The sequence below is a fragment of the Mandrillus leucophaeus genome, unplaced genomic scaffold (genome assembly GCF_000951045.1).
Source record: "Mandrillus leucophaeus isolate KB7577 unplaced genomic scaffold, Mleu.le_1.0 Scaffold184, whole genome shotgun sequence".
NCBI classification, from domain to species: domain Eukaryota; kingdom Metazoa; phylum Chordata; class Mammalia; order Primates; family Cercopithecidae; genus Mandrillus; species Mandrillus leucophaeus.
Genome location: NW_012101854.1, coordinates 5,398,097 through 5,415,985, shown reverse-complemented (window position 1 = coordinate 5,415,985; position 17,889 = coordinate 5,398,097). Strand labels below are relative to the sequence as shown.

At 35.7% G+C, this 17,889-nt stretch overlaps 1 protein-coding gene across 1 annotated transcript in view; it reads left to right on the top strand.

Moving 5' to 3' along the window:
- The window catches only part of TTLL7 (tubulin tyrosine ligase-like family member 7), a 133,085-nt gene that overhangs the window by 36,488 nt on the left and 78,708 nt on the right, over positions 1-17,889 (top strand). The window contains exons 2-6 of the mRNA XM_011977779.1: positions 11,187-11,387; positions 11,601-11,732; positions 13,586-13,707; positions 14,857-14,924; positions 16,285-16,443. Of these exons, the coding sequence (XP_011833169.1) occupies positions 11,363-11,387; positions 11,601-11,732; positions 13,586-13,707; positions 14,857-14,924; positions 16,285-16,443 (506 nt within the window). The 5' untranslated portion in view covers positions 11,187-11,362. The remainder of the gene's footprint in view (positions 1-11,186; positions 11,388-11,600; positions 11,733-13,585; positions 13,708-14,856; positions 14,925-16,284; positions 16,444-17,889) is intronic.

Here is a 17,889-nt window from a genome sequence, read left to right as displayed (position 1 = left end):
ATTTTAAAATAAAAAATGGAATCTAAGTTCCTTATTTGTTTTGGATAGGAACCTGGTTTAAGCAGAAAACATGATTTTTTTTTTTTTCCAGTTTGTATTACTGAAAAGTTTAGGAATCTGTTATCCCTCTCTCTTTTTGCTCTGCCTCCTTCACGTTGACTTCATCCACAGGCTGTGTGTAGAGGCAGGATGGGGACCAGCAACTGCAGGTAGTGCATCCTCTCAGGTTCAAACACAGCTCACAAAAGAACCTGTCTTCTTCCAGATTCTGAAAATGAGTACTGGGCCTGATTCTCACTGGTATTAGTTGGATCCTGTATTCATCTCTGAACCAATTCCATGGTCAAGAGGATGGGATCCCATGATTGTTTAGTCCTAAGTCATGTATGCATCCTTGGAGCTGGGATTGGCATCAGCTCCACCCAAAGCTTATGCTTTGAGAATGAGGAAGTAGTGCTTCACTAGAGGAAATTCAGATCATGGTTACAAGAAAATAGGTAAAAGCAGGCTATGACAAAAATGATAAATGTCCAAAGTCACTGTGCCATTGACTTGGTGTTTAGGCTATGTATGTTTTTTAGAAAACAAAATAATAATTTTTATTAGAGTAGCGTTGTCCATTAGGAGATGAATTTAGCTGTTGGTAACAGAAATTTCAAATAACATTGGCTTAAACAAGATGGAGGTTTACTTTCTCTGGAGATAGGTGGTCCAGGACTGATGGAGCATAACCAATGTCACATTGGATTGCTGCAACTCCTGCCATCACATTTGCATTCCAGGTTGGAAGGAAGAGAAGCAAATGAATGTCCACTGATTGTCTACTTCCCTTTAGAGGTGTTTTACTGGGAAGTCCTGCTCAACAACTTCCACTTCCACTTCATTGGCCAGGTCATGTATACTTGTAAGGAAGTCTGTGAAATGTAGTTATTTAGTTAGGCACAATGCTACCCCTAATAATAACAATGGAATAGGTGTTTTATTAGTAAGGAAGAACTAGTGAATGGCTGTTAGGTAAGGAGCTAGTTGTGTTCATTACTTGTTAAATTATTAACTAATGTGGATGCCATAGGAGGTTTATTTAAGAATTCAATGAATTTTATATGTTTAAGATTTAAGACACAAAAGTAGATGGAAATATAAATAGTAAACTAATACAAACCATAAAATAAGCAATAAGTTGTGCATTGAATAAGTATCAAAGTAAGAGGTCCAAGGAAAAGTTAAAGATGATTCTGATGTATCTATCTCTTTGATGTTTGGCTATGTAGTGATACCCTTTACCAAGATATGGAACATAAGAGGAATATCAGGTTTTCAGGGGAAGTTAAAGAGTTAAGTTTTGGACACTAAAAACTGTAAATGCTGGCATCAAATGACATTCGGGTGATGTCAGTTGTTCACCAACTAAGCAGCTGCACATTTTGATATCTATTGTGCATTTTTTGGCAAAGAATGAACTGGCTGTTTTAGAAATTCTCTGCTTCCCCTAGTCCCTCTCTTTTAAACCTTGTGATCAAAGTTACTGAAATATCAGGAGACAAGTCTAACGGACCCTAAGTTTCAACTCCACAGCTCAGAACAAGAGAAGTCTTTGTGTAGTCAGGCACAGGTTGGGTGTTTTGAGGATATGAAGTTCAACTCTCTTTGGTTTGGTATAGTTCTTTGCAGGGTCAGGAAATGGGAGAGGTAAATGGATTGACAAAAGTGAGTGAGATATGCAAAAGTTAACTGATTACATCACTTATTATTCATAGGGAGCAAGTAAGACTTTTTTTTAAGGCTACTGGAGAACTATTTAAAACTGAAATATTATGTTGTAGGAGAAATATACCCAAAGGGGCTTTTGACCCTACTTAAGTGCTTGATGAATATATTATGAAATAACCTTGTCTTCTGTTACTTTAATAACCGAGTTATAGCTGTTATTTGCTTTGAACTTTATTCATTTCACCATTTATTGAGTGAGCTTTTCTGCTTTTTCATTATCCTAGGTACTGGAAATACAAATATTAATAAGAGAAAACGCCTTGAAGGTATGCTGTGTTATCATTACCCATCTATCAGTCCGTGCTTTTTCATGTCACAATAGGCTAAATTCCAAAGACGAGACAGGCCTCAGAGTTTAGTAGACATTTTGTGTGGTTGCTCTAATTACACATACTATACATTTACCTTTTTCCGTATGGCTTTTCCCAACTTTGCATAATTCTTGGAGCATGGCTTAATTTTTATGGTATTAAATTTAATTTAGAGGGATTTGAAAACTGTGACAAATTTGTCTGATTTCTAACTGTGTTAGAAATTAGCACAGTTTAAATATTATTATTTTAAATTCAAAAAACCTTCTAGAGAACTGTATTTCCCTGATATGGTAGCTCAGCAGTTTAACTCCTATGTTCCAGGCTCTGTGAATAGGCTACAGCCAATTTGAAAAATAAATAATACATTAGTGGGAGCTACTGTCACTCAAGGTCAAGATTAATTGTTACTAGAATGAATAAATAATTCTTGTGTTTATTCTTATGTAATATCATATTTGGCTCCTATCAGGTTTTTAGAAGTAGTTGATCAAATGGTTCTTTCAGGTCTAGAACACGACAGATCCAGCTTTGGGTAATCGACCCAGCCAGAGAAAGGGAGACAAAAGTTACTATGTTCAAGGAGTAAGTAGCTTCTCTAAATACTCTTTCAACTTGTACACACAATGAGTGATGGCAATGTTTTATTGTTATGAGAGTTGTTTGGGTGATGTCATTTGTATACCAGTCATGCAGCTGTGCATTTTGAAACCTATTGTCCTTTCTTGGCAGAAAGGACAGAAATAGGAGCAGTTATGCTTTGGAAGGGACTTTTGTGTTTAATTTAAACCATTTTACCTATAAAAGTAGAGGATTCCCTTATGTCTTATCTCCACTAATTCTATTGTCTTATTTTGTGTTTATTTTCATCCACCCTTATTGCAAATACAAAGCTGAAATAATCTCACCCCTTGAATTGGCTCTTCTGTCTGCAAACCTTCTCTTGATGAGTTGTGCCATCTTCTACCCAACTCTTTAAGCTAGATCTGCAAAATCATCCAGGATTACATTTTCCTTATCAGTCACCAAGTCCTGCTGCTATTCTGCTAATACTGCAATAGCAGTGTTCTTTCTCCTTATGTCTGTTGCTTTTATCTGTGATCAAGCTCTTATCATCTCTCTCTTGGACTTTTGTAACATCCTCTTAAGACTCTTGGTCTCCACTAGTGCCCCCACAATAACTGCCAGTGTAATCTATCAAAAATAAATCTGGATTATATTACTCCTCTTAGAGTCCTTCAGTTGCTTCACATTGCTTATGAGTCAGGATCAGACCTAAGTTTCAGCAGTATGATTTATATCACAATACTTAAAAAGAGACACATAATGATTCAAGCAAGAGTATTGTGGTTATTTCATTTCTACCTCTTATTTCAAATGTCTAAACCATGATAATTGCGTATTTATTCTTTATGTTAAGAATTACATTCTTTGCATAAGAACACAGGTGCTCACTCTCCGTAGAACTGCCTATTGCATCCTCCTTCCTCTCAAGAGGTATCAGATTTGGTGTTTATCCTTCCTATGTATTTCTTTACATGCTTATTTCATAATTATTTCATAATTTATAAGAAATATATATTATTTTGTATAATTTTAAACTTTATGTAAATGATATACTTATGTGTTCATCAGCTGTTTTAAATCTTCATTTGTGATTCAGCATGTATCTCTGATGTATAGTATTTTTATTGTATGAGTATATTGCAATGTCTTCACTCCCTTGTTGATGCTGATTTGCATTCCTCCTTTCCCTTTCCTCTACAATTTTTTGACTCTCCATAGAGGGTGTATTATTAATCTTTGTGGTTGTTGTTAATCCTCATAAGTTTAATTATTTTGGTGGATTGCGTTTCTACAAAATGAGTGTGTTGGTTAGTGAGCATTGGTAGCTGGTTTGGGGTCGAACAAGGTGTGTAAACTGTCTTTCTAGATTAGCAAACTTCATCTCACTTACCAGGGCTGCTGGCAGTAGCAAGTGAGATCATTTGTAGCAGATTTCTTCTTTTCTAGATGCTCTCCAAAGCAGATTATGAAAAAAAAAGTGAGAGTCCTGCTGGACAAATGCTTTCTCCTCCAGTCATTACTTGGCCAGGTGATTTCTAAGTCACCCACACTGCTCTGCTTCAAAAGACCAATAGGAGGGAATAGACTCCAGCTGCGGTGTTCTCCCACTTTCCAGGATCTGCCCTGGTCACCAGCTGTTGGCCTTCTGGTGCAGTGATTTTCAGAGCTTTAGCCTGCATCAGATTCACCTGGAGGGCTTGTTAATTGATAGGCCTCACCTCTAGATTTCTGATTCAGAAGTTCTGGGGTTGGGCCTGAGAATATGCATTTCTAAGAAGTTTGCAGATGATATTGATGCTCAAGTTCAGCATTTCCCAACCTATTTTATTTTTTGACTCATGGAACCCTTTAGACATTAATATATAATTTCACAATCACCTACATGATTTTTTCAGTCATGTTATAATTTTCTAATTTTTACGTGTTTTAAGGAAGGGCTTTAAGTTAAAAAAATTGTATCTGCATAATGATAAACATTGTGGTCATCCAGAGCCTTGCTACTCAAAGTGTGGTCTGTAGACCAGCATACCTAGGAGCTTGTCGGAAATGCAGACTTTCAGGCTCTACCTCAGACCTAACGAGTCAGAAGCTGAACTTTAATAGTAGTCCCAGGTGTGCACATTACAATTTAAGAGGCACTAATCTAGAACTGACATTAAATCCAGTCTGAATAATATTCAAAACAAATAAGCATTTTAATTTTTGATGTTTAAAAAGTGGCATGTTTCATTCACTTTTATTCTCTTTCATGTAAGAAAAAGCATGATTTTTGACAATAAAAATATATCAAATTTGGTTTGGGAGCCAAGTGCTGAAATTTAATGAAATTAATGATAATACAAAAATGGACAAAACTTTATTCATGACCTGATATTTGGAAATACTATTTTTCGCATCATGTAAAAATCAAATGCCTTATTTTTATAAATTTTAGGAAGTAATAGATTTCTGACTGTTAATTGTAATGACCTCTCTGCAAATAATGTTAATGTGTGTGGAGAGTGTTTACCTCAAAGTAAAAGCTTACTTGGATATATTTTTTTTTGTTACATTTGTTATTTTTCTATTTTTTTGAATAGTAGAAATATCTTTCATCAGATAATTACAATTTAGGGATCTAGAGAAGATTATCTTGAGACATATTTGCAAAATTGTTACTTTAACATTTTCTTATAATTTATTTTTCAATATCATTGTTCATTATACCTCTTTTCTTTAAGCAATTACCCAGGAGGATAATAATCTATCTTTTAGGGTTTTGAAGGTCAGAGTTTTATATGTAAAAATCTCAAAAAGTACCTGGCACATAGGATGTTTTACATAAATGATGATATCAACCCCATCCTTTTCTTCCTCTTTGTCGTCTTCTTCCTCTGCCTCATTATCATTGTTACAATCCATAGCAAGCTCAGGATAGAGTTTAATTATCTGCTGTGTGAAGCCAGGGGTAGACTGAACTCAATGTCTTGTCTGCTCAGGCTGCTGTAATAAAGTATAATAGACTAGGTGGCTTAAACAAGAGGTATTTACTTCTCGCAGTTCTGGAGCTAGGAAGTCTAAGATAAAAAAGGTTCAAGACAATTAGGTTCCTGGTGAGGGCTATCTTCCTGGATTTCAGAGGACTGCCTTCTCACTATGTCTTTGGGCTCCAGCTTTTAATGTAGATCCAGTCAAACAAAATCAAGCATCTTTGCGAAATCTTCAATATCTTATATTTAAAGGCTGAATTTTGAAGGTAGCACAAAAAATGGGAAGGAATATGGGTTTTCTTCCCATACTTCTTCTGATAGGTAGAAGACACAAACTACTTCAGCCTATTAGATGTGTGACTTTGTGCAAGTTTCTTAACCTTGGAGCCTACATTTTCCCATATATAAAATGGGAATAAAAGGTACTGGGTATTAGTTGGGTGGACTAAATAAAGTTATGTGAAAGTAGATACTGATTTGTACTGGTTCTTTTCTCCTTCCTCTTGTCACCACAGAACTTCTCTTATTATGTTTTTATTTAATATTATTTTATGTATTTTAAACTTAACCCTAATTTTGGATCCTCTTGACTTTTTGTTTGATTGTTTTAGTCATCTTTGGGTGAGCTAAAAATTAATGTACAAAGAGCTCATATATTATATTTACTGGGGTATGGATTGTGGGGTTGCTGGAGAAGGTCTGAGTTTCTTTTGTGTTTCCTTCTTTTACATAAAGGAAGTTTTGTCTTCATCTTTTGCCATAAAATGTATCAGCAATGTTATCTTCATTGGTTGCCATTTTAGACTTTAGGGGTGGAAAGAATAAATCTTTTACTTTTGCAGCCTAAGAATTTGTATCTGCTAAGTGGCAAATTAAAGGATAGGACTTTGATTTGACTCCTTGTTCAGTGCTCTTTCTACCATATTATACTTTCATTTAAATGAAATAGAAGTATTTTCACCTAAATGGAAAACACAGTTTGATGATTTTGGTTATCAACATGATAATGTTGATACAGAATTTTATCACATATATTTTACTTTTTTGAACAGGTAATACATACACAGAGTACTAAAGGTGTATATACAAGTAAGTCTCCCTTAGCCCCACCCCTAGCCATAGCAGGCCACAACTGCTCAGTGGATATGTTCCATATATTCCTCTGTTGGTTTGCTCAAGTGGCAGTGTAATATGTCAACTTTTACATACTTTGCTTTTTCCGCTTATAAATGTGGGTTAGGGCCGGGCACAGTGGCTCATGCCTGTAATCCCAGCACTTTGGGAGGCCAAGGCGGGTAGATCACCTGAGGTCAGGAGTTCGAGACCAGCCTGATCAACATGGAGAAGCCCCGTCTCTACTAAAAATACAAAACAATTAGCCAGACGTGGTGGTGCATGCCTGTAATCCCAGCTACTTGGGAGGCTGAGGCAGGAAAATCACTTGAACCTGGGAGGCGGAGGTTGCAGTGAGCCGAGACTGCGCCATTACACTCCAGCCTGGGCAACAAAAGTGAAACTTCGTGTCAAAAAAAAAAAAAAAAAAAAGTGAACTAGACGCGGTGGCTCATGCCTGTAATCTCAGCACTTTGGGAGGCTGAGGTGAAAGAATAACGTGAGGCTAGAAGTTTGAGACCAGCCTGGTCAACATAGTGAGACCCCATCTCTAAAATAATAATAATAATAATAATAATAATAATAATAATAATAATAATAAAAGCCAGTTGTGGTGGTGTACACCTGTAGTCCCAGCTACTTGGGAGGTTGAAGCAGGAGGATTGTGGAGCCCAAGAGTTCAAGATTACAGTGAGCTATGATTGTCTCTAAAAAACTATAAATGAATAAAACAAAATACATAAATAACATTTTTTAAAAGTGAAAAGTAATATATTGTAAATTATATGTATTTGCTTCTCAGAGCTCCATGACTATTTCTTTTTTCTCTCAGCTCTCATGAATTAATTGATTTTTTTTTAAGACAGAGTCTTGCTCTGCTGCCCAGGCTGTAGTGCAGTGGCAAGAACACAACTCCCTGCAGCCTTGATCTCCCTAGCTCAAGCTATCGTTCCTTCTTAGCCACCCAGGTATCTGGGACTACAGGCAGGCACCACCATGCCTGACTGATTTTTACATTTTTGTAGAGATGTTGCTCAGGCTGGTCTCAAACTCCTGGTCTCAAGTGATCTTCCTGCCTCGGCCTCCCAAAGTATTGGGATTATTTATAGGCATGAGCCATGCTGCCTGGCTAGTTAACTAATTTATTAGCTCACTGTCTTAGCCCGTGTGTGCTGCTATGACAAAACGCCACAAATTGGATAACTTATAAACAATAGAAATTTATTTCTTAAATTTCTGAATGCTGGAAAGTCCAGATCAAGGTGGTGGCAGGTTCATTGACAGTGTGGGCTGCTGTTTCTGCTTCCAAGATGGTACTTTGTTGCTGCACCTTCTGAAGGAGATGGATGCTGTGTTCTCATGGTAGAAGGGATGGAAAGGTTTAATGCTGTGTGAAGCCTTGATTATAAAGTCCATCCCATTCATGAGGAAGTAGCCCTCAGGACCCAATCACCTTCTAAAGGTCCTACTTCATCACACTGTTTCATTGGGGACTATGTTTCAACATGAATTTTGGGGGACACAAATATTCAAACCATAGCATGCATTAACAAGTGCTTATTGAACACTATGAGTCACTATTCTAGGACATGGGAACGGAGGAGTGAACAAGATGGAAGAAAACCATCTTTTTGGCAGGTGATTGTGATAGGGGTAAAAATAAGGTCTCTGATAGCCCAGAGGAGGGAGAAATGAGTTTCTTCAGATATAATCAGAGAAAGCTTTCAGGAAAAAGTGGTATTTTATGTGGAGTTTAAGTGTGGTAGAAGCTTAACGGAAGAATAGGGAAGAAATGATACTCTAGCACAAATGTACTGGAGTTATTTTGGTTTTGTTTCACTTTTGTCTATCTGTTGGTGCTTGGCAGTTCTATGTTCAGTGTTAACATTTGCTTGAAATTTTGGAAAATTGATTCCTTTTGTAAATAAATTGTTTCTTTAAATTAAAAATCATTTTGTGCTCGCCTTCGAATTTTTTTTCTCAGTTTGTTTTTTTGAACTAGATAGGAAAACAGGATTTTTCTAGGTAATTTTTACCTATTTGGTCTTTTAAAAAAAGTTATGAGTTTTCTTTTACTTTTTTTCTTATAATTTCTTGTGTTGTTATAATTAGCTATTATTTGTTTCACTGTCATCGCGTGCTTGCAGTAGAGGTTTTCAGCCTTGGCTGCACTGGAATCACGTGAAGAGCTTTAAAAATGCTGATGGGTGGGCCCCACTGGGTTCTGGGGTGTGGCCTGCGCAGCAGGATTTTCAAAAGCTCCTCACTCAGGCAATTCTGCTTTGCAGCCAAGGTTGAGAAGCCATTGGCTTAAAGCATTTCAGAAGTAACTGAAACATGTTTTCTGCTTTTGGAAAGTAGGTAACTATGGTTTCAACTGAGTGGTTGGATAAATCTGTCATCTCACGTGTCTTGCTTAGAATAAAGCTGATTAGAATTGCCATGGTTGAATGAAGTCCTTGAGTTTGTTAAAGCACTTTGACTAAAGCGTAAATGGAATTAAGTAAAGCACATACATGGATAGTATAATTTTAAGAACTTCAGATTCCTGTATGCCTTGGGGAAGGGATAAAAGTTCTTGTTTTGAACTCTGTACAAGTCAGTCATTTGGCTTATTATTTAAGTCAAAAACTAACAAATTTGTTTTTAGAATCTAGTATAGTTAGGCAAACATTGTTTTCAAAGTCTTGTTGACTTTGTCACCTACTTTCAATGTAATAAGTATTCTGTTACTGTAAAGGGGATCTTTGTTTACTCCAGTAACAAGATGTTGGACAAAAAACTTGTAAACTCAAATAGTTACTTCCCTGAGGTTTCAAAGAGCCTCCAGAAAGAAACGGAACTAAGCTACACTACTCCTTTCTTTTATTCTGAGAAGTGATCTAGTCTGTTTCCAGCTTGATATTGGGAGCTGATATCAGTTTAGAGATGTTTTACTGTGAATTCAGTGTTTGAAGTATTGCAGATTCCCAGAATATAGCCGTATCTTGTGGCATGTACTGCAGTAGGGTTGCAAACTTCTCATATGTCTATATATTATGTTAGCATGGGGTCTGAAAATAGGGGAGCTTACTGAATAGAATAATTAGAATTGGATTTATAGTCTAAGTTTTCTATTTCTAAGCTGTGTTACCTTGATTTATTTAACTTATTTAGCCTTAGTTTCTATATCTGGAAAATAGGGAGAAATGATACCTAAAGTTTGTTAATGAGATAAAATATTTAAAAGGCTTAATAGAGTGTCTACCTACAGTTGGTCTGTAATATATAAAAGTTCCCCAGTTTTGATATTGAATTATACTAGAGAATCATTTTAGTAAAAATGATACCTGAGAACAAATAAAACCCTAAATTTTCTTTAATATGGAAACATTAATAATAATGAATATTTGGGGTGATATAGGAGTCACATTTTATGTAGCTGAATGTTGGATGTTTCTGAATTTCTGATAAACCTGAACATCTAATAAAGGTGTTGATATTATACCTTTGCTTATCATAATTAGTTTTGTCATTTTTCATTGTGTTTATAGATATTTTACAAGAACTGAAGGATTCTTACAATAGGAAGGAGAAATTGGAAAGTTGATAGTACAGACTAAGCAATATAGTGTTGTTAGGGCATAAATGCCTACATTCATATGTTTACAATGAAAATACAAGCAAAGTGTACTGTCGGCCATGTTGAGATGTAGCCAGATCAAATTAGTTCATTCATTATTGCATTCCTCTGTGTGCCTGAATAAAATCATCACAATAATGACCCCGCCCATTTTCTGTCCTTCAAAACTGTTCTCATTTTTTAAGGCACAATTCAAGATGTGGTTTACTTTATTAAGTTATCCCCCATACTCCCTTGTAAAGGAATCACTTCTCTGCATTCTGTCAACATGTGACCTCTACCCTGCCTGGCACTTTTCACTGTCTCATATTAAAAGCAGTGCTTCAGGCATTGGGTTGAAGGTTGTTTGGGTTTCTAAATAAGAAACTCTGACATTGACATTAGAAGGATCTTCATTTTAATCTCTGTGTTGAAATTTTCTTTGTAAAGATACACAAAATAATTTGTCCTTTCAAAGCTCAACTTAAAAGCTTCTACCTTACAGGTTTTTTGAAAGATTAAATGGTATAATATAAATGCCTAAGATAGTAAGTGTTCAATAAATAGTAGTGAATATTGTTATTGCTGTTATTGTTTGTGTGTAGTATATTATTTATTGAATATACATGTGACACGTGACTTAATAAAACTTCCCCTAGACTATGCATTCTTTGAGGATAGGAAACCATCACTTGGCATTTTGCATAAGATTTAATAAACTGATTCACAATTATTTGTTGATTGAACACATTAACTTTCACCTTACTTGACTTTTAAAAAGAATAGTCTTGGCATATATGAAAAAAATTTCAAAAAAGTTGTTTTCTAAATGACCTTGTTTTAAAATCACTCCAGGTACCTTGTTATCCCATAACTTTGGTATCCTGAAATCTGAGGATTCTACCAAGATAATATGATAAGAACTTTCAGTGATTTGGGGCCATATCCCACTTAGACTAATGTGGAATTTCCAGATTTCCTGAGAGCTTGGTACAGCAGCACGCACTGCTTGCTAATCAGCACAGGCAATAATGCCATCTCTGCCTCAAGAAGGAGGTAGGGAAATTGACTTAACTATGTTATGAAGTATGGAGGTGTTTTACATCACTACTGTTATTTTTTTTTAAAGTATTAAAAATTAATTGGGAACTTTTTAAAGTACCAGAATTTATCATTTTTGCTTGATGTGGGGCGGGGGTGGTATTTGTGTTGTCTGGTATAGATTTTTGTTATTTCAGTGTTATGTGATTATTTTACATTTTTTTAAAGTTATTCAGGGACCCTGTCCCCTGGATTTGAATACAGAATTACCTTATCAAAGCACAATGAAAAGGAAAGTCAGAAAGAAGAAAAAGAAGGGAACCATTACAGCAAATGTTGCCGGGACAAAGTTTGAAATTGGTAGGTTTGCTTAAAATCAATCATGGGATTCTCATAATTGCTAGAAAAACTGATATGGTGTTAAAAACAATGTAGAAATCCAGAGAGATAACTATCTTTTATATAATGGATTTTTAAACGCCTTCTATAAAATTTCTAACATGTTAGAAGGATTCTTTTTCTGTGTGGTAGAGGATGATATCCTTAAAAAGATCCCAATTGATTTCTAAAATTTCAGTTCAAACACTAGTACGATTAGACAGCTTAGCTGAAAAAAGGGACTTGGCATTGTATTTTTCTTTGAAGTTTAATTTTGTCAGCTCTCCAAGCTTTGAATTTCATAATAAAATAGGTTTATATATGACTGACTGACAAATTTGAATTTATGAATGTAAAGAAAAAATGGATCTTTCCAATATTCGTATGTAACCTGAATGTTCCCAGCCTCATGGGTTTGTGTATATGTAAATACCCAAATGTAAGTAACACATTGCATTCTTTCTTCTTTTTTTTTTTGAGACGGAGTCTCTGTAGCCCAGGCTGGAGTGCAGTGGCGCGATCTCGCCTCACTGCAAGCTCAGTCTCCCGGGTTTATGCCATTCTCCTGCCTCAGCCTCCCCAGTAGCTGGGACTACAGGCGCCCGCCACCACGCTTGGCTAATTTTTTTATATTTTTAGTGGAGACGGGGTTTCACCATGTTAGCCAGGATGGTCTCGATCTCCTGACCTTGTGATCTGCCCACCTGGGCCTCCCAAAGTCCTGGGATTACAGGCATGAGCCACTGCGCCCAGCCTACGTTCCTTCTAAACCTAACTGCCAGGAGTTCCGTTTATCTCACCAAGGTCTTCCCAGGTATCTTTGAGACGGTGCAGGCAGTGTCTCTCATATACTCAGGAACAGGTGTGCTCCTGACATGCTCTTCTGAATTTGTTATTGTTTTTGCTTGTGAGCCAGGTAAGGAAGTCTCCTAGTCTGTGTTGCTATTGCCCTTGCTCTGTACATGAACTGTAGGTGGCACAGCAGCTGCTGAGTCCTCAGGATGCCAAAGCTGCATGGTGGTCTGTGACAAAGAGGAATGTTCCTTTCCCCAACTCTTGTGATTGTACACTGTCACCTGGGACTACACCATTCTGTTAAGACTCAGGATTCTGTTGGAAACCACAAATTACCTGAAGTCTTCTACTTATCTTTATTCCACACTTGAAATTCAATGGAAGAAAAATGCCAATATGTTAATTGTAAAATCTAGATCGGAGAGGAACACATGAATGGTTTGTACTAAAAAGGAAATGTTCCTCTGAGCATAAACGTTTTCAGTAGGATTAGAGGGTTGGGAGCAGTGGAGAACCAAATCCAAATCTCTCCTGTGAATATTGCTTTATTATTTCATGTCCTAAGTAAACACAGATGAGTTGATTTTAAGCTCTAAAAATAATTTGAACTAGGGAGGTGGAAAGTATGGCATAGGTTTGATAATCAGGGGATATTTTTACCTTTGCTCTTTTGTACTTAACCTAAGGTTGTAAAAAAAGCTATAAAAAGTACATTTTCCTGAGTAGAGGTATTGTCTCAGCTGTGTGTGTTTTCCTTGTGCCATAAATAATCACTAAACCCTTTGGCAGTTTTGTGTACCTGTTAAACCTGAGAAGATCGAAAGGAAGGATTTTGGGTGCAACTGAAAAACAGTTCTCAGTTACTACTGAGTATAATTTGGCCCTAGATAAAACTGTTGTAACTAAAAATAAGGTTATGCTGTAACTAATATTTTTCAAATGAAATACTGTGAACTAAAATTTATATAGAAAAATGTTTCTGCAATGAATATATTTCAGAAGTATTTTAATTTTGGTTTAACTTAACTGTTTACTTGCAGTTCGTTTAGTAATAGATGAAATGGGATTTATGAAAACTCCAGATGAGGATGAAACAAGTAATCTTATATGGTGTGATTCTGCTGTTCAGCAGGAGAAAATATCAGAGCTGCAAAATTATCAGGTAGGAAATTAATCATGACCAGTTAGTCGTATGAGGAAAGTTATATGGATTCCACCATAATTTTTTTAGATAGGTTCTTAATCTGTTACCTTATTAAATTTCAATTCTAACTCACCTGAATAGCCTGTTTTGTTTCTATCCACTTGTATTGACACTTTGCATGAAGCCTGCATCTTTTGCAGACTTAAGTTTTAACCTCTTTCTATCTTTAGGGAAGAATCAATAGAGAAAACCTCTTCTGGCCGGGCGCGGTGGCTGACGCCTGTAATCCCAGCACTTTGGGAGGCCAAGGCGGGTGGATCACGAGGTCAGGAGATCGAGACCTTCCTGGCCAACATAGTGAAACCCCGTCTCTACTAAAAATAGAAAAATTAGTTGGGCGTGGTGGTGCCACCTGTAGTCCCAGCTACTCGGGAGGCTGAAGTGGGAGAATCGCTCAAACCCAGGAGGTGGAGGCTGCAGTGAGCTGAGATCGGGCCACTGCACTACAGCCTGGTGAACAGAGCAAGACTCCATCTCAAAAAACAAGCAATAACAACCAAAAAAATACCCTTTTCCTAAGATGGTACTTTACATTGCAGTTAAAGTTGTAGAATAGATTGCATAGGGAGACCAGGATGCAGAAATACCTTGTGAGGTCAGCTATATGTAATCTGGTTTCATTCTTTTATTTTTAGAACATAATACAAACTTATATTCAGAAGAAAATAGACCTCAAACTAAAAAGCTGAATATAAGGAATTCTAGAGAATTGACAGTTTGTATAGACCTTCTTCATTTATTAGTTTAGAATGTAATATAAAATTGACTGTGGTGAGCAAATAAGTCATTTTTACCAGTGCTGATGTCTGTGAATATAGTGCATCTAGAATAACAAAAGTAATTTGGATATTATCACTATTCAACCTAGAAAATTATAACTTTACTATCTATGTAAATATTCTTTTGTGATTTCTTTAAAATTTTGTAGTTTTATTCTCTGATTACCATACTCTTTAATTCTACAAATTCACTATAGGTCATTAAATCTTTTAGATTAATAATTGGCAGTTTATTAAAACAAAACTCAAAGGATGGATATTGCATTGTCATATACGTGAATATAATTAATTTGCTGATAATATTAATATTTACCTTTTTATTTTCCAGAGGATCAACCATTTTCCAGGAATGGGGGAGATCTGTAGAAAGGATTTCTTAGCAAGAAATATGACCAAGTAATCTTTATTTTCTTGTAATGGAGAAGACCTGTTCAAAACTTATAATATGAATACTGTAGTGGTATCTTTCACAAGGTTACATTGATTTGAAATGATATTTAGATGAGAGTGATAGAATTTTAAAGCTAGAAAGGTCTTAGAATGTCTCTGGTTCTAGTCTTCCACTTTGCAGAGGAGGTAAATGAGGGTCAGATAAATGAATATCTTGCACAAACTCAAGCAAATTGTTAATAGCAGAGGTGGGTAAGAATCAGTCTCCAGAATCTCAGGCCCCTTTACTGCAACTTGCTGCCTCTTTAGTAACAGAGTTTTTCGTTTAAATGTAAGAGTTATCTGTATATGTCATCTAAGAGATACTTGTTTATTTTCAGTTAAATTTTGCAGGAACTAATTCGTTGCCTTATATGCCGTGTGTGTGTGTGTGTGTGTGTGTGTGTGTGTGTGTGTTTCTGTGTGTTTTCATATTGGTGATTGAGCATTTACTATGTGCCAGGGATTGTACTAGGTACATGTATGCACACACTTACTCAAAGACACATGTATATATGCTCACCCAGGGATATACATGCACAGATATTTATCTCTGCAACCAATATTTAGAGGAGCAATCTACTTTCATGGAAAAGCTGATAATAAGTACCCCAGTCTTTTACTTAATAAACTGAAAAATTTTTATGCAGTTTATATTCCTGTTGGCTAGGTTTTTTGCCTTTTTTTTAAGTTTAAGAAAGTTGAGTGATAAACTGAGAATTTTTTTTAAAAGAAGATTATTCACAGAGATTTAGTAAACTTTCTGACTCTAAAAAATGGTAGTATAAAAGGTAATCAAAAACTGTTCCCTATGGTGACCCAGAGACTCAAAATTATTTGTAAAGAAGCAATATAAATAGTATTTGTCTGAACAATTCCCTACTCCCTACTCCCATCCCTGAGGCACAGTTACTGACTCCTACATGTTACCTTGCCTTATATGCCTTTAGTGTACCTATCACACTGTTTAATATTAATAGCCTATCTATATATTCCTTGGGAGCAGAGATGATACTCATTTATCTTACTATCCCCAGTACCTAGCAAATAGTGTGTACTCTAAAAAAAAGTTTGATATACTAATATGTAAATTAGTACATATTAGGGCAAGTTTTTTTTTTTTCCCACTGATGTATCCATGGTCCAGAATAGTGTCTAACACTTAATAGGTGCTCAATAGACATTTGTTGAATGAATGAATCAATGAATAAGTAAGTGAAGGAATGGAGAAAATTTAAATCTTTGTGGCAAATATCAGTAGCCCAGAGAAAGAAAATATATACAAGTTTGAATAGAAATTATTTTTCCTATTATCTCTGATTTACAGAATGATCAAGTCTCGGCCTCTGGATTATACCTTCGTTCCTCGAACATGGATCTTCCCTGCTGAATATACTCAATTCCAAAATTATGTGAAAGAATTGAAGAAAAAACGGAAGCAGAAAACTTTTATAGTGAAACCAGCTAATGGTGCAATGGGTCATGGGTAGGTTTGCTTTTATTTGGAATATATAAAAATAAAAAAAATTTGGGAGTAGGGAGAATAAATGTGCATAATTACTCATGGTTGAGTACCAACATGAAAAAATAATGAAATAAGTTTCTAACTATTGCATTTTTGGAACCAAATATTTAATGATCTCTGTTCTTTTAAACTCTCCCACAGGCTTCTGTAATTCAGTTAAAAAATTTAATCAACAGGTTGTGAGGCTTTAATAGGAGATAACAAAATATAAGGGGAAAAAGCTATTTTGTGTTTTTTTCTAAAACATAAAACTCACATTTATAATAATTTCAATAGACTTGGAGAGTAAAATCAGTTGCTACAGTAGGGCTACAACTGACTTGGAGAAAGAAATGAAAAGGGAGTTATTCTTTTCATAGCTAGAAATCTTGAAGGAAAATATGTATCTTCTTTGCCTTTAAATAAATTTTTTCTTTATGTAGCCATGGTAATTGGATTAAAAATGAGTGGAACACATTTTAAACTGAAGTTCCAAGAACTAGACATGTTAACTGAGAATAGAATGTGCAAGTAATATTCTTGTTTCCTTTTGCTTATGTTAGTTTTCTGCCATGTACTTTTTCGAAGAAAATGTGGCTGAGGCTGCTTTTAATAAAATACACTTGGCCGGGCACGGTAGTTTACGACTGTAATCCCAGTACTTTGGGAGGCCGAGGCAGGCGGATCACGAGGTCAGGAGACTGAGATCATCCTGGCTAACATGGTGAAATCCCGTCTCTACTAAAAATACAAAAAATTAGCCAGGTGTGGTGGCGGGCGCCTGTAGTCCTAGCTACTCAGGAGTCCGAGGCAGGAGAATGGTGTGAACCGGGGAGGGAGAGCTTACAGTTAGCCAAGATCGCGCTCCAGGTTACTGCACTCCAGCCTGGGCGACAGTGCGAGATTCTGTCAAAAAAAAAAAAAAAAAAAAAAAAAATACACTTGAGTCATTTTATGCTGTAGGAAAAAAGATATTTGGAAATATAGCTACCAGGTAAATTATTGTTCAAAATTTTTCTTTTAACTTTTAATCATAACTTAATAATCCAATCATAAATTACTTGCAAATGTGCTTTGGTAATTTTTAACTAATAGTATTAATGGGAATTTTATACCAATTGCTTAATGCTGAGTTGGCTGTCTCTGTGTTAGCATTAAAGGAATGTTTCTGGTGGTAAGGAATTGATTTTTCACATTTTTCTCAATTTTAATGTTAAAAATTTAATATTAAAATATCTATATTTATATACTTATATTTGATATTAAAACATAAATAATAATCTTTTAATTTATTTTGATGGCAATATAAACAAATAACTGGAAAAGCAGATAACTGAAAGGGCATTATGTGTTCCCAGGGTTTATCTCATGTAATGCAGTAGTACCTAGGTAAAGAACACCCCTCTCATCTATTGAATTGTATCTGTT